This window comes from Aythya ferina (genome assembly GCF_964211825.1).
Source record: "Aythya ferina genome assembly, chromosome: 5".
Taxonomy (NCBI): domain Eukaryota; kingdom Metazoa; phylum Chordata; class Aves; order Anseriformes; family Anatidae; genus Aythya; species Aythya ferina.
Window position 1 is genome coordinate 53,019,361 of NC_140301.1, and position 23,575 is coordinate 53,042,935.

Consider the following 23,575-nt stretch of genomic DNA (forward strand, 5'->3'; position numbering starts at 1 on the left):
ATGAGCAGCCACAGAGAGGACAAGCCCACAGCCTTCTCCAGCAGCAGCCACACTCATGGAAGCTCAGCTTGCCCCGCACACCCGCAGGCCCCAGTACTTCCAGCAGCTCCCAGTCCCTGCAGCAAGCAGGGGCACTGTGGCACAGCAAGGTGGGACCACGACTGAAATGCTGATGGGAGGCAGGGTCAGAAGCGGCTGACAATTTTGGTTACTTGCCCCCGGTTTATACCAGAGCCTCTGTGTCAGGATAGGCTGGTAATGTGCAGATCACGAAGGTGACTGCATCACGGAGCAGCAAAGGGAACCGGAGAAAGGTCACTCCCCATGGAGGAGAAGTACAAAAGTCAGATTGAGGAACACAGCATAATCTTTATTATGGTTTTTATATTAGCTTGCTAAATTGGCTGAGAGTTGAGCACCAGCTTGCTAAGGACAAGGGAAGCTGAATACATGATGACAACGTGCCAGCAGCACTGAAGTAAATTAATAAAAAAAGCCAAGCTCCCTGACACGAGCACTGACACAAAGAAGCTAATGGGGGCTTCCATTACCAAAGCTTCTTTTATGGGGAAAAGGCACACTTCAGCGAAGTGGCAGAAGAAATCTGCCCTTCCTCTTCTCTTCCAGAAGCCCAACCCAGGGACCAAGCCAGGATCTGTGAACAAACTGGTGCTCAGCCCCTGCGTCACAGAGGATCCTGCACTGCTGAGCAAGCCTGGCTATTGACCTGACTGCCAAAACCAGAGGAATGAGGAAACTGCAGGAAAAAGAAAATGTAGGTGGAGGAACCCAAATTGCCACAGGCTACCTCAGCTGCCTGTTGTGCCCGGCTCCTGTAAGGACAGAAGACTGCACCAGAATGACTCACTGGATCCAGGGCTGCAGGAGGGAGGGACAAAACTGAGTTTATTGGGGAAATTGGGCTTCCCAGGCCTAACAGTGTATTCTGAGGTATCAACATGACTGTAAAATAATCCTTCCCTTTGTAATGTACATGGGTTTCCAGAAGAAAAAACAGTCAAAACCATTAGAGGGATTAAGCTGTCAGGTTGTTAGAGGACCTTTATAGATCTGTTCTCCTTTAAGCACTTGGTAAGGACAGAAATTAGTAGTCAGCTTTCCAGAGCGCAGGGAAGAGCGAGTATCATGTGCTTCCCATTGCCGAGTCTCCACAATTCATCCCTGCCACGTAACTATATTGAATATTAGACCCTAAGAACAGAAATGGTTTGAGAAAAGGTTTAAACAAAGTTCTGGAATAAAGGACAAACAGCAGCTACTAAAATAATGATCCAAATGTACAAAAATACATACATTTTACATTTCATATACAAAATCTCTACCACCAGCCATTGTCAGGCATCAGACACTGGATTAGACAGAAGTGTGAGCTACAGGCACCCTTGTGTTCTCTTCTAGAGTATCATTTGCTACTGCACGCCAGTCATCCCTGCTTCCATGGTCCTGTGCATGCAAAGCATCTACATCACATCTGGCACGAAGAGAAACCTGCCCTCAGCTACACACAGACACACACACACACACCAAATATTCTCCATTTGAAGCCATGGGAACAGCTTGTCCCAGGAAGTTAACTTTAAGTCTAGACCAAGATTCATGTAAGTGCAGCTTGCTCTAGCGTAGTTTCTCAGGGTTACATACACAAATATCCTTTATTTAAAAGTATTAGCTAAATATTACCTAAAATAGTGCATCCAACTTAGACACTTATCCTCTTGGTCTAAGGAGCACGTAGCAACGTCATGCCAGCACAGAGGAGCATCCTTCTCCTCCCACAGAACACTGAAACCACTCAAACAAGCAAACCAAATACCAGTGCAGCTCCTAGCTGGAGCTAGTCCGTTAATTTTCTTTTGCCAGCTTGCATTTTCTCTTAACCCTTGAATAGGGACTGATACTGTCATCAAAAACAAAGTCCCACAGGACTCGAATCCAGGACTGGTGATAGGGAAGGTTATCATAATATTCTGCTGCAATCTTCTTCACCTGGAAGAACAAGAGAGATAAAAAGCTGTTTAGCTGCACGGTGTCAGGTGTATTTCACTTTTCAGATCTGATAGCACAGCCCTAACCTGGAGTTACTTGTTATTGCTTGTGAGTTCCTGAAGTTCCTGAAGTTCAGCCAAATAAGATACGCTTAAACCCATTTAGATACTTTGAGTTTGGATGCAAGTTCTGCCTCACAGTGCTAGATGATGGACCTCTGCCTTCAGTCAGAACCAAATTTCTCTCACTTGGGAGGTGGAGAGCTCTCCGCAGTGAGGTGACTAATCCACCCTACAAATTGCCAGCAATCCAACACGCTGTATTTAAGCAAGGCTTGCAATACTTGTCTGCTGAGGGTTCTGTCGAGGAGAGAAATAGCAATCGAGAAAATGCCAGTGACACAGCCTGTGCTATGCTTGCCTCTTTTTTTTTTTTTTTTTTTTTTTTTCTTCATTCTGTTCCCCCCATGCAAACCTGCAAGGGCTTCCTCCTCCAGGCAGAGGAGATCCTGGGGGTGGTCCATTCTCTTCAGCCCAGTGTTAAAAATACTGCAAGACTCCTGGCTAGATCCTGAATTTCACAAAGTTTTATCCCTGTTACAAATCAGCAAGTTTTAAAACTGTTGACACCACAGAAGCATTGCATGTTTCTGTGGGTGGTGGTGCAGGAGGAGCAAGGCCAGAACCAGAGGACAGAGGTTTCAGACCTGGCAGGTTTGGGGAACTATGAGAATTCCTGGGTATCAGTGTTATCTATGGTACATTTCACCAAAAAAATAAGAACACCTACCTGAGCACTGTTTTATTAAAACTCTACTTCCCAGACAAACAAAGCTCTGTGCTAAAGCAGTTTGGCTGGGTGGACAGCACGACTTCTCTCTTTAAAAACACTGCAGAATTTCAGAGCCAGCTACAATGAGCCCAGCAAAGACTTCCAGGGAAATTGTAAATTTAGAGCTACACATAAATGGCCCTCTGGGAGGAGGGACTAGTCTGCATCCACGGTGTAATGGTGTAGTCTTAACGCAGGACTTTGTGAAAAGGTAAGATTCACAGCCAGAGCAAAATTATCACAGACTTGTAGGGGTTGGAAGGGACCTCAAGAGATCATTGGGTCCAAAACCCCTGCCAAAGCAGGTTCCCTGGAGCAGGCTGCCCAGGTAGGTGTCCAGATGGGCCTTGAATATCTCCAGAGAAGGAGACTCCACAACCTCCCTGGGCAGCCTGTCCCAGTGCTCCGTCACCCTCACCGTGAAGAAGTTCTTTCGCATGTTGGTGTAGAACTTCCCGTGATCCATTTTGTGGCCATTGCCCCTTGTCCTGTCCCCATAGACCACTGAAAGGAGGTTGGCCAAATCCCTCTGTCTCCCACACCTCAGGTATTTATACACATTGATGAGATCCCCTCTCAGTCTTCTTTTCTCCAGGCTGAAGAGACCCATGTCTCTCAGCCTCTCCTCATAGGGGAGATGCTCCAGGCCCCGTATCATCTTTGTGGCCCTCCACTGGACTCTTTCCAGGAGATCCCTGTCTTTTTTTTGTACTGGGGAGCCCAGAACTGGACACAGCACTCCAGGTGAGACCTGGAGTAAATTACAAGCCATCGCTGCTCACTGCTGGTTACATGGTTAGCTCAGCTCCCTAGCAGTCACTTCCCTGCGAGGCTCGTTGTGTAACACAAGTTTTGTTATGATCTTTTACTTCTGTACTTCAGCCCTTGTGCACTCCCTGTGCCAGTGGCATGGTAGTGTTGTGTTGGAGGAGGGAGATTTAATTCAGGTCTCATTATGCCTGCCACCGAATACCTATGACTGCCTGATAATTTCCTACATCCTGCTTTCAAGTGTTGGTCTGTACTTCCGAGGTGATTCATTTTCAGTGTGATGCAGACAACACCAACATTTCCCCTTAGATGCATTTGTTAATAGCTGGACGAAGGGTGATTTCTAGGCACTGGGTAGAAGCTCTGCAGATGCAGATTTAATTCCCTGCTCTCCTCCTGTAACCACAGTAAGAAATGACTTAATCTGGGGTTTGCATCCTTCTCTTTCCCAGCCGGGTAACTAAACAGCCAGAGGATGAGAGGACAAGAGAAAGGACTGTTCACACTGTAAGGTCCTTGGTGAATAAAGGTCACCAGTGAGGCCCTATGCAGACACAAAGGATGTCCCGGGTCCCCATCCTCAAAAGCTTCCTATGGTACACAGCTACCCTGGCTGAGCACTTGAGGAGATCCCATAGTTTTCCTATTTTCCAAAGGAATGCAGCTGTTATCCAAGTGAAAACCACATTAAATTATTCCCATTTGTGATAAACAAGAAATGTCATCCCCAATTGCCACAAAACAGTTTTGCCACCAGGAAGCTTCCCACTGGGAAGCGTGAATTTTGTGATCGTGCATACCATACTCTGGAAGCAGGCAGCCCAGTCTTGGCTGGCAAGCAGCCTGCCAGCATCAAGGGATGGAGGAGTTGCTTGCTCACCAAGCATATCGGTTTAACACCTCCCGACAGGGTATGGTGCCATCTCTTTTTGAATAAGTTCATTCTGGAAACCAGAGGAGATGGCACTGGAGTGGGTTACCCATCTGCGGGGCAAGAGCTCAGTATCTCTTTGTTCCTGTCTCTGTTTAGCTTTGCGCTCAGCAGCACTTCGTGCAGGAAGGCAGGCAGAGCCTGCATCTTTTGCAAGGTCTCTGTGCTCCAGGCAGGAAAACTGCATGAGATGTACAGAAAGCAGGGAGAAAAGATAAACCATGATAAAATGTTTTTGACAAAGGAATGGTGAAGAGGAAAAAATTGATGAATGTAGGTAGAGGGGACAGCTGAAGGATTTTTTTTATGGAAATGACAAGGAAGCATATTTGGTGCTTGTTTTCATTATACTAGTATATGGGAGGGAAAAGAAAAAATATATATATTTTCTCTTCTACAATGGATGTACACAAAAAAGGTTCCCAACAAAACTAGCTTATCGATTACCATTTGTTTCAGCATCTCCATGTGCAAAACAAAATGATCTCCTCATTACCTTCCAGAGTAGTAGGCAGGAAGTGATTTATTTTTTTTTCCCTTTAAATGCAGTCCCCTTTTAAATGCAACATCAAACTATCTTTATGAAGTATAGTGTAGGCTAGAAAAGGCATCCCCCATGTTGCATTCTGGGTGCAGCACAAAACCTGTGGATGGCAGTTTTTCCAGGTAGCAATTTTTGCAACCAGTCTTACCACCATCTCAAAAAGGATGGTACTGTGACGAAGTATTTCTACATCCTGCCTCTGCCTTCCCCATTCCAAGCTCTCCTTGTTGCACTGGAAAGGCCCATCTGCTTCAACTTCTTCCTCCCTTCTTAGAGATAGCAGCTAGAAGTGAATGAAACCTACTGTGGAAGGACAACCCAAAATCAATGTCCACAATAAGCCAACACTTGGCACCTGGTATATTGGTGCTTTCCTTCAAGTAGATCAAGGAGGTAAGTAATGAATCTTTTGGGTGGAAACTTTGCTTCTGGTTTTGTGTTTGTAGAGCACACAGCAATGCCCCCATCCCGCGCCACAGCACCAGATAGGCACGGAAGTTAAATACAACCTAGTATTTCACCACAAGTGTTACAGACCTTTTGTCCTGAGGCAATCCAGGAGTTAGAGATCCTTATCATGAGATAAGAAAATTGTTTAGAGTGCTAGAAAGCAGAGTACAGGAGTTCCCTCCATACTCCTTGACTGAAGAGGAAGAAGAACTCAAGCTAGCCCCCCCGGCCATCACAGGGTTAATGAAACCTGCAGTACAGAAGGAGTACATCTACCATGTTTTCCAGTCTTGTCTGTCTAATAAATCTGGTTTCATACCATGTCTTCCACTTTTCCCACAAGCTTAATGAATAACTTGTTTGCCTCTGGTAACACAGCAATTTTTACTGCTGTTTGTAGGACGAGTACTGAGTTCCTTCTGGTTCTCCTGTCTCCCCTCACTGCAAGTCTATTCAGTCCTTCAGATAATGAAGAATGCATCTTCTTACTCACTTGGTGAAAAATGCAATTTTATTGTTCTAAGGCTTCACACAAAGGCTAATCTGGTCATAAGTCTACAGGTATTTTTTAGAGAGGTCTTTCACACAATGAAAAGTTTCATGATCTCTTGTGTAATCTCTCATTATACTAGCGGGACAAGTTCTTACTGCACACTAATGTCACTCACTGTCACTCTCTGGCAGCTTAGGGCACAGCCTACTATATTTCAATTTTTTCACAGTCCCAGGGTAAAGGTCTTTCTAGTGGCAAACATATTACTCAGAACATACTGGGTAAGACACCTGTAATAAAGGACAAAATTTACTTCTCTGATAAGCAAGCAGAAGATCCTGTTACTTTCCAAGCTTAAGATCCAGTTATTTTCTGATCCTATTTCTCCCCTGCTCTCTTTCATGCAAGAACAAAGACTTTCTTCCACTTTTTGTTTGCCAATATTTGAAGAAATGAGAAGTCATCCAAATCAAGCAACTCAATTATTAAACGTTTGAGTGCTTGAAGACTACGTGGAAAAAATACATCTTTGCTGAGTGAAAAATCTGCTGACCATTTAAGCAAGGTGAGATTCCTCCTCTACCTGTTATGAAGTTCATGCATTAAAGCAATTCAGAGAGAGTTTGTCCCCTCTCCTTCAACCAAAGAGGCAAAGTTTTTTGTCCTCAATTTGCAGTAAAGAACAGACAATGTTTTAATGGTCAAACTATTTTCTACAACAGCTGTTTTGACAAAGGAGTTCCCCTTTCATAATAGATTTTCACTTGCAAATGTTCACTTGTCAAAGATTCAAGTTTTCCATATTGTTCTATCGGGCAAAAACGACTGACAGGCCTGGTATCTCCTCCACCAGCAGGGCAAGTCTCAGTTGCCCTAGAGCAAGAAACACATGAAAACAAGTCCATGAAATTCAACTAATAACTCCATCCTCTTTACACGGGAGTGCAGACACTTCCAGCTGCTACACTGCCTCGAGAAATTACGCTAAGCTATTCGTGATGTGGGTGGGGAAGAGCTTTTCAGGTCTCATTTAGGTCTGGAGCAACAGTCCCAGCAAGTTCAATTAGTCACTCGCCTCCCTTGTGTAAGATACAGAGCTTAACCTCTTTCTCTTGTTGTATTTACATTTCAGTAATCTAAGTATCTAAGCCTATCTAACAAGTTTGAACATTTGTAACTAAAGCTAAACTCATGCATTTCCCAGCTGAGCTATCAGGTGTATCAGCAATAGGAGTGCCCGATGGGAGAACCTGACATGTGAACGCTGGCTGCCCTGAACCCCACTGGGAATAGCCAGCTTCTACAGGACAGGCCTCTGGCACTCAAGGGGAGGTGTTAAACAGAACTGCTGGCTGGATAGCTTCTTGTTTTAAACCTTTTTTGAGGAAGATTAACCCATAAAGCAGAGTTCCCAAACTCAATTTGCCATAAAAGTTGTGTTCTGCACTAGTGTGGAGCTCACAGCTCCAGAGCTTCAGCCTCCTCAGCTCTGCCTCCTCCTCAGGAAGATGTTGCTGCAGTATCTCCCAAACAGCAGAAGAGGTTTCCTCCCTGCTATGCCAGAAGATCTATGTGTAGGAGTAATACTCAAAGTCACGTACCTTTGGCACTGAGAGCACAACTGCCAAGGAACCCTCGCATTAAAATCCAGAAGAGCAGCTACATTCCTGGTGGTAGACTCAAAACCATTCCTAGACACCTGGGCTTTGCAAATTTGATTCCCACAACTGATAAAATGTAAACAATAGGGGGCTTGACTTTAGAAAGAGCAAAGCCACGGTGCTTTCCCTCTGATGGACCAGGCACCCTCAGTTTCTGTGGGTGGGGCAGCAGAGCTAAAACTAGTCATGTAGAGTGGGGATTTATTTCCTAGTGCTATTTGTGTCAAGCTGGAACACGCCCCAGCATTTATGTCATCTCAAAAATAGACTTTTGTTTGATGTTAATCAAGCAATAGAGTTAATACATAGATTGATCATTAGACAATTTTCAAGTGGTGATTGCCTCCTGACTCACTTCAGATGGGCCTTTGGTCTTTTAAAGACTCTTTAACGAGAGTCAAAACTGGGTAGTTGAAGAAAGGCAGTAGAGAAATTTAGACTATTGCTTGAGGATCTTATAATGCAAAAAAAAAAACCAAAAACCAAAAAACTACTTGAGCCCTCTGAGGCTCAGAAGTTCATGTTTCCTCCAAATAACCTACATATTATAGCACTTTGGCAGCCATTTCTCTCAATGCCCTGGTTAAAAAAGAAAGAATTAGAATCAAATTCAGAAAGCTTTCTCCTTTTTTCCTTTCTCTAAAAAGGAATCATCTATGATTTAGAGTGACTGCTTTGCATCAGTTTAGAAGCTTTTATAAAAATCCAGTCAACTGTGCTCATGCTGTACTTACCATTGGCAACTTGCACCCAGGAATGCTGGGGAAGTCGTGGTGCTCCATGTGGTAGCCTACGTTAAAGGTGAGCCAGTTCAGAGGTCCGTAATAAGAGTAGGTCTCGTATCCTTTTAAAAACATGTAGTGTTCTGCTATGAAGTGCCCAGAAATGGGATGTAAACCCATGCAAAGAATTGTCCCTGCTATTAAGTAAATAATAGGTTTGAGCCCCCAAAGGTAGTAAATGGTAAGATCAACAGAAAACTGCACAACGGCATTAAAAATTTCCATCCGTGTGATTGCTTTGGGGTTCACATACAGCGGTCTCAGACTGTAGAAGAAAGGCTGGAGGAAGAGCCAAAGCAGTTTCCGAAGTGGCGTACAGAAGAACCAGCCTTCGAAGTCTGTGGGAATGTCCACATCCAAACTGTCCCCACCAAGGTACCGGTGATGATCTATGTGGTATTTCTTGAAGGAGGCAGAGTAAGGGATACCGACTGGCAGGTTGGCAAAGATTGCAAACCATCGGTTCCACTTGGCCTGCTTGTTCCCAAAGGCAACGTTGTGTGAGATATCGTGGATAGCTAGTGTCAGTGAATGGTTGATGCAACCCCCAAAAGCATAAGCCCAGAAGAAAATCCATTTCCAAGATAAGTTTTTCACCAGATAGCATGCTAGAAACTGCGTGAAAACCATTCCAGATACAATCCACTTCAAGTGTGGATCTGGTCCCATCAGAGTCTTGATCTCTGGATATTTTGCTAAGGAGAAAAATGCAGAGAAAATCTCATTAATTCACAGATAAACAATCAACACTGGTGCTCTTTATTTTTGTCACCTTAAATTTAAGGTTCTAGATTTATAAAATAGGAATTCCAGGGCAAAGTTACCACTACAGCAAAAACTTTATTAATGTATGGGCTCCATCCCCACTTACAGCTTTATGTCCAGTGCATGTGTGCACATATATTGGATGACCCTGATGGTCAACAAGTGGCACCATGCACCCTCATGAGGATGAGTATTAGGATGTTAATAACCATTAAAGTAAGCTCAAAAAGCATCTTTTGTCAAGTTTTTCCACTTTTCTTTCTTTATGCCCAATCCAGATGCTATTTTCAGCAGAGGAGAGATACAGGTGCCTCCTTTGTAATCCTTTCCACACCTTGGTTTCAGACATACTAGCAGGGCAAGAGGGCTGTGCAACAGGCTCTCCTGGTTTTACTCTGTGGTTACATGACAATTGTAGCATTAAGAAAAGTTTCATAAGTGAGTGTTTGCCAGTGCTTACAACGTGCACAAGTCTTTGCACATGCTAACATCACTAGAAAATAAGTAATATTTTCAGGAATTTTTAAGATACAGATTTTTTTCCCCAATGTTTCCATTGATTAGAGTGTTCCCAAGTCACATACCAGAAAGAGGCATGAAAAATCACATAGCTAATCCCACATGCAGCCTCACAAGTACTGCAATACAGGATTAGAGGGACATGGATTAGATTTGCCAGGTCTGACTCATGTCAGTACAGGACCAGCTTACCAATCTTTGGTGGCAGTCTAATTGATCTTTTACAAATATATATATATATATATATACACACACATATATATATGTATACACGTGTATGTGTGTGTGTGTATATATATATATATATATATATATATATAAAAATAAAGAATTCCAGCTTATCTTCTAGGTGCTGCTCTGTCCTCCACATCTCTTCTTTACAAACCCCCCACTTCTCACTCCCAGTGCTACCTTGCACTGGAATTTTTCCAGTTTAATGGCCTTTGCCCACCCATCAACCTCCCTGTTTTTACTCATACTCTGCATTTATCAATAATTGCAGCTCTCATAGATAAGACTGTAGGACAAGTCACTCATTCTGGAGCCTGAGGTTACACAATGCGTCCCTACAAATTTGATAGGCACATTTTATGAATAGAAAATCAAATGTCATCTGCCTATCACTGTGATACCGATGCCATAAAACGAGGTTATGACGATTCGCATCTGTGCAGCTGTATGTACTATAAACAAACACTGGAGACAATACACATAACTTCATGTGACCTTGAAAGCAGTGCCAGGCACTGAGTGAGGGATGCAAATGAGTTGTTTTTTGTAGGAGTGAAGCCTGAGGAGTCTGCAGCAGGACTTAAGGAAGCAGGTTGATGCAGTCATGCTCTGCAACTATTCCAACAACCTTAGAGCCTGGTGGTCAACTGCAGCCAGGCTCGACAGATATGAAGAGACAAGATTAAGTGTCATGGATGATGACGAGAGAAGGGATATCCTCGGTTCTTCCCCTTGTACAGACAAGGGGACAAAACCATCATTAGAAGTATTCAGGCAGGTGGGAAAGCGCTAGTAACACAACATTCACAAGTTACGCTAATTTTTTGACAAAAATCTCTTTAAAAATCCAGATTTTTGTTCTCACTGTTTTGTTTTTGTCTTTTTTTTTTTTTTTTTTCAGTTTTAGAAATTATACTTTTTCACACTAGAAGTGGTAACATGGTAGAAATTGTTCCCTCATACCTAGACAGGTACTAAAGGTTTTACACAAAGTGCCAGGATACCTGCTTTAAATAACTTCATATAATGACCTTGTTAGGAAGTCCATTATAGAAATATTTGTATATAGCTCAATGTCGCCTTAGGGGTTTCTGTCCAAAAGTGAGGAATTCCTTTAGTAAATCAAGCAACCTCAAATTTTCAGTCATGCAGTTGGTAGAGAGAAGTTACTGCAGCCACCACACCGGCTGTTGCACAGATACAAAATGGCCCAATCTGTTCTGCCTGGCCAAATCAGGTCACCTCTATCAAAAAATATATATATATTAAGTGGACAGGAAAATGACTAAGCGATGCTTTATGCTGTAATTTGAGAACACCAAAAGTTTTGACCTATTTATTGTTGTTGCAGCTTACCTAGAAGGGAGTTTAGAGCAGTAGCCAGCAGTAGCACTGTGTGCAAGCAGCAATTCGGGCAGCTTGCATTCATCACAAATGACAGCTATGAAGTAACTTACTAGGGTTTAATATTAAATTGAACGTGATAAATTCCTATCCAACAGTAAATTTTTGTGTAATAGTTAAGCCAAAACACTGCACGCTTATCATTAATACTGATAACTGCTTCCTCTTTCCAGGAGGCTGCTGACAGGTGCAGCTGCAAAGCTCCTGAAGGCTCAAAGTGCCACCGGTGGAGTGGTCTGCTAGAGACCTTGCGTTTTGGGAGGGCTGCAAATGCAGAACGTTGAATGCTGACCCTTCCCAAACTTACTCTCCCTCTGGAGCCTGCTGGAGTTTCACACTAAGATGTATATGAACTTGCATCATGCTGGTCTTTCCCAAATCTCCTCTCTTTGTCTTCCTAAGCACTATTCCGTTATTAACACAATCAGTTTCTATAAGGCCAGAGTCCACTGCTTCCCAACAAGCACTGGGTCAGGGCGAGCATATGAAGAAGGTCATAAAATATAATTTATAGTGAGCTCTTCTTTATCAACAGTCATGTCATGGATGGGGAACAGGAGCATGAGAAAAACAAACAAATATTCTGCCATTCTAGGTAGAGGGGAGAAAAAGGAATGAAGTCACAAAGTTATGTGACCATAGAGGACCAGGATTTGCCCTTTAGAGTACAACCAGGACAGTTCCAGCTACTCTGTCTCCGCAGCACATGCTCCAGCCTCCAGCTTGCTGAGATTTGTTAGCTCAGCCCAGCAGACAGCTTACCCCCATGCACTGCTTCCAGTTGTCCAGAGCCAACACACTGCCACTGGGAGAGCAGGCATACTGGGGTGGATGTACAGCAGTGCAGAAACGTGACTTTTCTGTCTCCAAGGTCAGCACACGGTGAAAAAGCAGTGCAAGCACTTTAGCACAGTATGCAGGGGTAGTTAATAATTCTGCCCAACCCAACCAGCTCCGCAGTCTCCATGCCATAAACTCAGAGCAACTGAAAACTCACCGGGACGATGAAATACAGCACTTCCCACTTGTTCAACAGTGTGGATAAAAGAACAGTAGTCAAGAGAGAACAAATGCTGAGAGTTTATTTTCAAAAGCATTCATGATTCTGAAACAACTTGTTAACCAAATTAACAATTGCAGAGATCACTCCACTGTTGTGTGTAAGCATCAGTTACCTTTCTAAAGGCGTGCCTCAATCTAAAACACCACTGACAAAGAACATCAAGCTTAAAAAAATGTAGTCAGAGGACCTTTCCGGGAGTCCAGGAGCACTCAGCATAGTTCTACAGCAATCCCCAGTTAGGGCTGGAGTAATTGTTCCTAGAGAAGCAGTCACCAGTTCCTGGTGTTTCTCCTCCTCAGGGGACAGTGAATACCTGATCTAGCAAGAGATGTCCCTGCCAATGCTGGGGGTGGACTAGAAGATCTTTAGAGGTCTCATCCAACCCAAACCATGCTATGATTCTACAAATACCTTGTTCTGAACCCTCACTTATTCTCTGGTCCCACTGATAAAGCTTTGTTTTAAGATAACTCTGGAGAGACCTAGTTAGACCTCAGTGAGAACAACAGGCACAAATTGTCATTGCTTTGACACCACATATGTAGCATTTGCACATTTATGTAGACACAAGATTTGGACATGAGCAAACGATGGAGCTGTTCAGAAACACAGAAGCAGTGGAGTTAAAGGAGCAGCAGTGCTCACATCCATGAGGGGTAGTAGCACCAAGAGAAGGAATTTAATTTCTTTATCTTCCTTTACTTTGACCCCAAATGCGGCACACAGGTATAGTCACAGTGGGCATACTATTCAGTATAATATTTTCAGAAGGCATGTTAAAAAAGGAGGGGAAAAAAAAAAAAAAGAAGTCTGTGATGCTGCTGTCCTGGACTATGTTGTATTAGATATGAGCCTGTGCCAGATCAAATAAGAGATACCAGGCACAGGATGTTGGCTCTACCACACTACGTCTTATAATGGAGCTGGTATTTGTACCAAAAACAAACAAGCAAATAACTGCTGACATGATAGTGTTTTGCTTTTTAGCAGCTCAGCCTGTGAACACGCTCACAAGCAGCACGGCCCATTTGAGTTGCATCTAATTCAAACCGTACATGAGCCAGGACACAGGTAGGACACACCCGGAGGACAGCATGCATGACAAAAGCTTTGCTTTCCCTCGTCTCCTGCCCCCTCCAGCATGCAAACTAATAAGGAGCCTTTTTGACCCAACTAATTACTCAGACGTTTTACATATCCACTACCCACGGACTTCTACTTGCCCCTCAGGAGGACCTGAGCTGCTTCGCGCTGTCAGGCCCAAGGGAGCTGGGTCACACAGAAGCACCCACCAGAGGCAAAGTGCTGCGGTGGTGCCATGGTGCTGATAACAGAGGTGGATGGTGTCAGCACACCACTATTCCAGCAGCTATGACCTCTTTGTTTATGCTTGGTCATTAGCTGGCTGGGAGTAAAGGGACACAGGAGTGTTAGAAAGAGTGCTCCCAACAACCTCAAACAAAAACATGCAGCATGGAGCATGCTGAAGCCTTCAGTTTCTCGTAATACGTTGTCAGCAGAAGACCACGAACACCTAGGACATGGTCTTTCTGCTTGTGCGATTTATTTTGGAGGTGATCCCCAAAGGGAATTTGCATGAGCACGGAGACGGCAGCTATTCTGAATGCTCTGATCAGAGAACAGGCACATCAGTGGCAGCAGCGTGCCCACGTACTGCAGTATAAAGGGGAAACAGGCTCAGTTTCTTTGCCAGAAGCATGTGTAATTCAGAACTTTGATTTATGCTACTGAGATATGCATCTTGCACATTTTAGTGGGTGCAATTTATCAGACTTTTCATAAATGTGAAGTTTAAGTAGGCAGAGGAGTCATCTGTAAGAAATACTAAACTAATCTGTAAATAAATGAGCAAAACTCCTATTGTCTGGAAGCTATTATACCCAGAAATTGGCTAAATGCAAAAATAAAATGGATTCTGGCCTTTACTTTGTGTCCTTTCTGTCCCTCCCAGTTTAACATCTCAGCATTCCTACAGGAAAAAGCATCTACGCCATCTATGCTATAAAATAACTTGCCAAAGAACCAAGTATATAATCATGCTTGGATGTTAGATCATTCTCTGCTACTTCCAGCCTATCATGAGCAACACTGATTCAGCCCTCATCCTCAGCAGCAAACAGGTGCTTCTCTAAGGAACCCGAGAGACAAGGCACCTTCTGACCAACCTACAGTATCTGTGAAGTTAGATCCAACACACAGCACATACAGGATCTCATTCTTCCCATGCCACAACATATTGCTCACTGCTTGCATTTGGAGAACTGATTGCAGATGAAATGACCATTCATTGTGTGCTTATGGTGTTACCAGCACCTGAGCAATAAGTCTGCTCATTTTCTCTAAAGACAGAAAAAAACACCAACACTTCCCATTGCGTAAGATCGTAATACTACACGAATTAATCCAATAGACCCTTACTGCCATTAATGTTGAAATATTAATTCTACTAGAAGCAGATATCCCCTCTACATTACACCTAGCCTCTCCCTCCAATAGCAGATGAAAGCCCTTCTTCCACTGGGTTAGTTTTCAGCCAGGTCTTTCCCTTACACAGCTCTCCACAACGTTACACAAATCTCAGTTCTGGCACAAGACAGTAACAGGCTTTTCATAAAGAGGAGGGTGAGAGGGAAACAATGAAACAGCTTGGTCTAATAAACTGAAAAATGTGGATAACATGACCATGAGTTTAAGAGTAGGATTGAAGTGCCAGCTTGGGAGAAGAGCTCCTTAGTACCGTAGAGGCAGCTGGCACCTAGGCTGCACCAAGCACAAGCTACATTTTAATACCTAGAGGCTAGGAGGAAAATACTACAAAGAGGTAAGGGACAGAAAAAGATGCATTACCTCGCCCTTGTGCAAAATGTGGATCTATTCGGTGGTGTAATTGTATCAGTTAGGAATCGTGCCCCTAGTAGGCTCATCTGTTGCAACAGAGCCCTGCTATAAACCAGCTTCCAGCCAGCCCAGTCGGCACACAGCCCTCCTGCCCAGCGGATAACCATCTGCCCCAAGGATCACCCCTGGGTCAAATATGCCAGGGCTGCTACCTGGGAATCTGCAACCGCTGCGGCCAGAAAGCTTGAACCACCAGTACTTGAAAAGATCTCTCTAACTCAGAGGCATTTTTGTTACTCAGATATATCATCAACACCACCAAAAGTCATAGAGGCACCAGGGCTGCTAACAATTAAACCAGGACACGAAACTCGGTTACTCCATAGAAACAGGTTGGGAAAGCAGCATAAGGAAATAGCGCGTCTGTGGAAAGAAGCTGCCTAATGTGTTTGTCAAGCTCCCCGCATTTTCTTCCCTTATAGATAATTTTCCATTTGCATTAAAATCCAAGTAGCCATGCCTGAGAGAGATCAACATCTCCAAAAGCTACAGCCTAAACAGAAAACAATCCAGTTTCAGTACTTAACTACTAAATCATTAACCTACAGGGAAGGAAATACTTCCTTTATCGGCACGGAATGCTTCTGTCCCTAAAGCAATGCTGTACACAAAAATGTAAAATACAGGGATATTTATGGATGAATGTTCATATGTATAAAAGGTACACGAATCATATTCTGCTCAACAGACACTAGATACTTTGCCAAGTACACTTTAAATACCAGGGTTTACTGACCCTCAGGCATTGAACAATACAGTGACAGTGATTACACCGATATCACACGGGATGTCATGATAGTTTCAATAACTTTTGGTGGTGTTTTGGCATTCATGACACTAGATTCATGACCCTTTCTGCCCAGCTCGTCCATATCTCCACTTCCCCACCGCTCCTCCTGCTCCCTCGCTGGGGGGAAGGAGACAGACCTTGAGTCCAGCTGCTCTTTCTGAGCCCAAAACAAGTGTGGGGCAAAGCCTCTGCAAGCATTAGGCTGATAGGTCCCCAAAAAATTAGTTTGCCAAGGCAAGGGTAAGGCAGCCCACGCACTCCAGCACTGCCTTTCACCACGGGCTGCAGACTCCACTCCAAGCAAGATGTGGAAAGGAGGCGATTAGCCAGGGGGAGCCCCACCACACACTCTCCTACCCAGAGCTCACCAAAACATTGCTCCCATCACCAAAAGCATCAGTGGCACGACACCAAAGGGCAGCATATTTATACAATTATATCATTTGACTCTCTATCATTATTACAGAGTAAAATAATAGCTATTTTCCTGGATACTATTCAAACCTGTACCAGGATGTTCCACCACCGTAACTACATGGGAAATGTTTTTCTAGCTTAGACCCATCCTGGATTCAGCTACGAGAGCGCAGAGGAGCTGAGAGATGGCATCTGGTTATCGCAGCCCCTGCCCAGCCCTCAGCCACAAGCCCCAGCCCCTTCCTTTATAAGGGATCTTTAAACAACTTTATCCTGCTGATCAGAGGGAAGGAAAAATGAGTCAAAGTCTACTTTATTGATAAAATGCCGAAGGGAAAAAAAATCAGGAAATACTCAACAATATTCTGCAGGAACTCAGAATTATTGGTTCTCAGAAATCAGCTTCAGAAAACCCCAAATCCCCCAAGCCAACATATTTATATGTACAGTTAAATGTTGCCTGCACAACAGGAAAAAACAAGGCAGCTGTACCTCCTTACCGCCAGGACAAAGCAAGCAGCAGGGAGTTCTGCTGCTCTCTGGCAAGCTCACCCACATCCCCATTCGTGCCACTGCCACCAAAAAGATCTGGCACTGAGGAGGGATCCCAGCCAAGCCCCGCTGCCTTGACAAGCGGAGCAGTTCGAGCTGAAGGAGGAAACTGCGTGGAAAGAAATTCCCGGAGCATGTTGTCTGGGAGAGGCAGACAAGCCCCCCCGTGCTCTTCCACCTGCTGCACTAAAGCCGGGGGGCACCTCGCCGTGCTGCCTCCGGAGGGGGAACAACCCCGGAGCCCCCTTCCAGCCCCGGGACCCCAACCGGGGACCACCCAGCCCCCGACGTACCCAGGATCTCCTTCCTGCGCTGCGTGTGGGGCTGCTCGGTGTAGACCCACTCGAAGTCCCCCCGAGCCACCCGGTTGCCCATGGCTCCGCCGCGCTGCGCCCCGCTCCCCGCCGCCCTATATAGCCCGGCGGCCCGGCTGTGGGGCGGCGCCGGCCGCGGCCGCCCCGTCGGGGCGGAGGCAGGGCGAGGGGCGGCCGGGCTGTGGGGTGCCCCGGGGAGGGCTCCGCCCGGCGGCCGGGGGCACGAAGGGGGCCGGGGGAGGTGTGTGGGGGATGAGGGGGGGGTATAGAGGCTGTCGGGGGGGGTTTGGGGGAGGTCGGGTCCCCGTCGTGCCGCTGCCGACGTCGGGGGGCTCTGGGGGGGTGGTCGTGGAGGGAAGGGAGGCAGCGGCGCTGCGGGCTTGTCGCCCTGGGGCTTGGGGAAAGGTTTTTGGTAAGCGAGGGTTGTCAAAAATCCCGTGAATCCACAGCCCGAAGTGGGATGTGATTTAGGGAGAAGCGCGATGGTGCGGGCTGCTCCCAGGCGGGGAAGCTCAGAAGGGCGAGCAGGTGGCCAGCGCCTGGCACGCAGCCCCTGGGCTCTGCTAGCCCTGGGCGAGCTGTCCTGGTAGCAGCCAGCCTTGGGCTGGGTCGTGCTTTGCTCCTGGGAGTCTGCGGCCCAGTTCCTGCGTCTGGTACGGGGAATCAGCGCTCCTCAGTAAGGAAGCCAGGCGAAGGATTTGCTAAGCCTAAAACTCCTCTCTAGCCTCTCTGATTCACAGGGAGAGGTGATGTTTCTCCACGCACAACCCCAAATTAAAGTGCTGCTCTTGTTCCCGCTGCGCTCTTGTGCAAGCCCGTACCTGACCCACTGTCCGTCCTCGGTGCTCGCTGTCCCTAGCATCGCTCCTTCCACTGACCACACCCCACTCGGACCAGCTCCACACTCAGAAGACAATCTTATTTCCCGATGTTCTTGCTCATTTTTTAAGCTCTCTCACTCACTCCTTAGTCTCTTACCCTTACAAATACCTAGCACAGTTGGAAGTTGCAAGTGGCAGAAAAAAAGCATAAAAATCTTTCAGGAAAATTTTTCCCTGTTGATATTTGCAACACAATGATTTCTTCCTTTAGTCATATTTAACTATTTAAGACTGCTTGTTAGGACAGTTGTGTGAAATGATATGGGTTAAAACCCACAAAAATGAAAACAAAATGCTGACACCTGACTGCTAGAAACCTGTAGGATTTTCTTTAAATGTTTTTTCCTCTTAAGCGGTCTAAATTTAAACTCTTGAACAAAGCAGGATGAGTGGAAGGAGCATGGTATAAAGCAGCTCTGCCCAGAGCAGGAGTTTAACCAGTTCGCTTTTGCAGGTCACTTCTCTGAAGGACAACTCTCTGTTCTCCATCGCTCCAACGTGAGGCCAGTGGTCACCCACAAGGTTGCAGGGTCCTGCCCAGTTAGGACTGTTAATCTGAGTAAGGTTGTCACACGTTTCTGTAAGTAAGGAATTGTTCAGAGAGCAGATGCATCAGTATCTCAGCCTAAACCTTTAATTGGCTCTAATCCTTTGTCTTGTTGACAGTATTGGTGGAGAAGCCAAAGACAACAGGACAGTGATGACACTCGTCTGTCACTTCCTGCTCAGTAGTTCTTAGGGTGACTACAAAAGCAAATTAGTGGGGCAGCCCATGTGGTTGACAAGAAAACAAACATGACTTCATCCCCAAAAGTTTATCCAATAGGCTGGTGCGCAGGGTAAGTTACGCATTGAAAGTGAGCATCCCTTTGCAGGCAACCACACTGCCTTCATGTAGCTTATTGCTACGGGCTCAGCCCTACCACATGAGAGGAACAAAAAGCTCCTGTCTCCAGTGAGCTGGCATCTCTCTTTGAGGATAGAATTTCACCCTTTATATTTCTATAATAAACTGAACAAATTATACTAATTTAAGAGTAATTGTGGATGCCAGACAAACAAGAAATGCCAGCTTTAGAGTAAGGCTGAATTGTTCGGAATTGGCAGAGGTATTATCCAGTTCTGACCATTTGGCACCTTTTGTTTTACAGCACCCTAGTGAAGTGCAAACAGGGTTAGAATCATTCACAGAGGAAAAGGAGGGTGGATTTTAACCTCACCTGAGAATAAAATAATAGCCCTTGTAAAAAACATCATAACAACTGTGTCTGAGTTTTACAAACCCATGTACTCAGTGCACTTTATGGCAATTCAAACATGCTTCATATGGCCAGGTTTTCCTGACTGTAGCCTTCCTTTCACTGGCAATTTCCTATACTTGTTCAGGACTTCTAAGAATCAAGAAATCTATCTGAAATAAATTTTTAACATGGAAACGTGTTAATTGTGCTCCTCAGTAGGTACCATCACATACCTCATTTACATAGCTTTAAGTACAGGTCATACTCACCTCCAGCATCACTGCTAGCAGTTTTCAGGGTAAAAAGACAAAAATCCTTTGCTCCACTGAGGACACAAACTGAAAGATGCAGCTCTGAAACAAGACATACTGGTCCTCTCATCCACACAGTCAGACTCACGCCTCCCCACCCAAAGGTGCCTTTCCACCAGCTGGTTTCCCAGCACACACATATTTCTGCCGCACAACCCAGCTACTTCCTCCCTCCGTGTATTAAAAGAACAGGTGACACAGTAAATACAGCAGGAACACCTGCACATGCTTCCCACTGGCTATTGACAGCTTGAAGAGCAGGCTTCATGTCTGAGGTATCTTAATTCCACATCTCTGTACAGGCTTTAACTCTTCTTTTTCTGGTTTCTAGACACTAACATTATTACTGTTATTACTATTACTATTATTATTATATTATTATTATTATTATTATTGATGCTCTAGAAGTAAAATAAGGTTGTTTGGCAATTTTATCCTAAATAAGGTGTTTTCTGAGTAAAGAGCTCCATGTCCCATAGAAGACTTTTCAATAAGAATAATAATAAAACGTTTAGTTTCTTCTCTGTATGTATTAATTGGACCTTTCTAAATAGTTATTTTGACTACCTGAAGAAAACGTAGCTATGTAGTCACTTGCTTAAAAAACAGTTTTGTATTGGGCACCACACTAACCCAGTGCCAAGGTCTGCGAGCTGGTGTACTTTATTGAACAATGTCAGGTTTTTATAGACGGCATAGTCTGTAGCTGAACCATATCATCGACACACACACCCACTGAGGTTAGCTCAGGGGAAACCATGTGCCAATGAACCCAGCTTTTTGCTCGTCCCCTCTTCCCTGTGCTGACCCGTTCTGGCTTTCTCTTGCCATGGGGTGAACTCTGTGCCAGAGCTGTGAGGCGGATGCACTGGGCAGAGGCTGGTGTGGCTAAATCTGCCCAGCACATCACAGAACCGTTTCACATGGAGCTGACCCTAAGGACCATCAAGGGGGCCCTGCCGGCCGCCCTGTCGGCGGTGGGGGCCCGGCTGCCGCCGCCTCACGGCCCGGGGGCTGCGGCCGAGCCCGCCCCGGGCCGCCCCCGGCACCTCACGGCCGGGCGGGCGGCCCCGAGCCCCGCGCTCCCCCTGGCGGCGCCTCCGAGCGCTGGAGTTTGTGAGGCAGAAACGGAGCGGGGCTGGGAGCTGCCCTGGCTCCTTCAGAAACGCGGGTTTGGGGAATTTCAACACGGTTCGAAGTTGGTCACTAGCTAGGAGCAGGGCGAATGCAGGCCCGCTGTGACTAGAGGCAGCACCGCCGCGTACAGCGTGTTTGCTGCACACCATGTTCCATGTTGTGCAGAGGATTTGCAATCGCTTTTATGGCGAGGGATGCGTCTGCTCTTGCACACCCTAAGTACAAAATCCATAAGCAGCTGAAGCAACCCTCCCTGCAGCCTCGGGATTTCAGCACCACTTTTAGTAGCACCCCAGTACAAACAGCAGAACGGAGCGCTCTGACCAGACTTTGCTTCCACAGCAAAAATGTTACCTGCAAGAAGTAGCAACACCTGCAGAGAACCTAAGGCATTCCCTCTTGGCAAATAGTGTCGGGTTTATGAGAAAATGTAGGTCCTGTGAGGTTTACCAAGATAAACTGCGATTTCTCTCCTCCCTCCTTAAGCACTGATGGATCTCTTCCATAAAACCCTACACTGCTGTACATCATCGGTACGGCAGCACTCCGGAGACACAAGTGACCCTAACAGACCTGCTGTCTCAAAGACACTCAGGTTTCCACTGATACACTCAGAGCCTGGTTTATTTCAGTGCTGCCAAGCACACTTCTGACAACAGGAGTGACACTTTAGAGGAGTACTTTGTCCAGCCCCTTGAAGGCAGAGGCTGGACTTTGAGAAGAGGAAAAAAGGCCACTTGAAGGTGGATAGTCGGGTGTGATGGATAGCTGTGTGTATGCGTGTGCACGTGTGCGCATGTAGGAAGTATTCCCTCTGCAGGGAACAGGTGGAGAATGTTTTCGATAACAAACTGCTAAATTGCACAGATTATCACAGAATCACATCATGCAGTCTCCATTTTTGCTTTGGAAAAACATTTTGACTCAGTATTTATATTGTAGCAACAAATATATATATAAAGACCCTTCTGCAATGGACTGTGATTTGACTGTAAAAAAACAAAGTAAAATGACAAACTCTCCAATCTCCAATCAGTTTGAGTTACAAATCCTTCTAAAATAAATGCTCTAAAAAAAAAAAAAAAAAAAAAAAAAAAGTACTGATCAGCTTTGCTTATGCTGAAGGAGCTTTTATACTCATATTTTAGCAAGCTGCCAGAGTTGCAATATATATTGCCTTGTAGAAACTCAGCTAAGTTTGTTTAAGAAAAAATAGCTGCCCTCAGGCTTCCATTGAGACTGCAGCAATTTATTTGTTTTATTTATCTTTAATGAATTAGCTTTATTCATTTCAATCTGGGATTATTTTTCTTTTACAACATAATATTAACTGTAGGTCTATTTCTTTCGTAGTGTTCCAGCCATCTATCAATATCTGGTGCCCTTAAAGGAAGCTGAGAGCTCAGCACTTTTCAGCATCAGGTCTGGAGCGTGTAAACCAAGCAAATACGTACGCACAATAGGGCTGGGAGGTGCTGCTCTTTGTAAGACAATAGGCACGAGCAGGAGATGCAGATTTGCTCCCTGGTCCTATGGTGTAGGTTAGGACATACATTCACTTATACTGCCTGTGCTGGTAACTGTGAAATCATATCATGCTGGCTCAGCTAATATGCATTATTTGCCAGAGGTTTCCCATTCTTGTATTATGTGTGATTTGCAAGACACCATCCATCCAGGTGTCCACAAACACTGTATGCTGATAGATCTAATAGGACTGCTTTGTAAAGCCTGGTGATTTGGGAAGTGTAGTTTCATACCCCAAGCTGTGAAGTCAACCAGGAACACAGGAGAAAGCATTCATATTTGACAGCCAGCTTCACAGTTCAATAATATTTATTTGTATTTTATGTCCACAATTCAAGGGTTAAACGTTTCTGGAACAAGGATCAAGCCCACTGATTCATGTATCCTTTCATACAGTAAGAACAACTTACGTGACCTTGTCCTTAAAACACCTGCTTAATGAAACTGGGGTGATTAGTGACCCTAACTTAGAAATTATTGTGTAATGGTAGCAGTAAAAATGCTGCCTCCTTCCCTCTGCAAGACAACAAAGGAGAGAAAATCCTCCCCTTACTTTGCTCAGTCTCAAAGACACAGATGACAAATGGAGGGACACAGCTATAAATCTAAGCAAATTAATTGGCGTAGCTTTGCTAGCTGGTTGGTTTGTTTTTAAAGGGGGATCTGAAGTAGGATGTGGTACAGAAAAGAAAACAGTAATTATTAAAAGGAGAGGAAAAGAAAGAGAGGAACGAAGTGTACACAGAGTTCATGACTTGTCCCTAGTCATGGTGAGCAAGCAGAACCTTACAGTCATGGTGAACCCTGAAATGCATTTTGTAGGAGTCCATATACAAGCTGGGCTCAGGGATTTTCCTCATGTTTAATTAGCCATCTGAGAGAGAGGACAAAGACATTTGCAGCAGAAGCTAGTGGGCTGTAAGGGCGATAGCTGCATTAGATCAGATGGAGATGATGAGGCTAAATCATGAAAGACTATGAAGGTAAAGTAAAAAACACATTTCCTGCAGAGCTCCAGATAGCCAGAAGAAGGA

The 23,575-nt window shown here is 45.0% G+C and overlaps 1 protein-coding gene across 1 annotated transcript; it reads right to left on the minus strand.

Moving 5' to 3' along the window:
• Positions 1-349: 349 nt before the first annotated feature.
• DEGS2 (delta 4-desaturase, sphingolipid 2) lies at positions 350-17,558 on the minus strand. Its single transcript, XM_084520747.1, has 3 exons — positions 17,424-17,558; positions 8,423-9,165; positions 350-2,007 (listed from the first exon to the last, which is right to left on the minus strand). The coding sequence occupies exons 1-3, from the start codon at positions 17,503-17,505 to the stop codon at positions 1,864-1,866; spliced, it is 969 nt and encodes a 322-aa protein (XP_084376873.1). The 5' UTR covers positions 17,506-17,558; the 3' UTR covers positions 350-1,863.
• Positions 17,559-23,575: the final 6,017 nt, after the last annotated feature.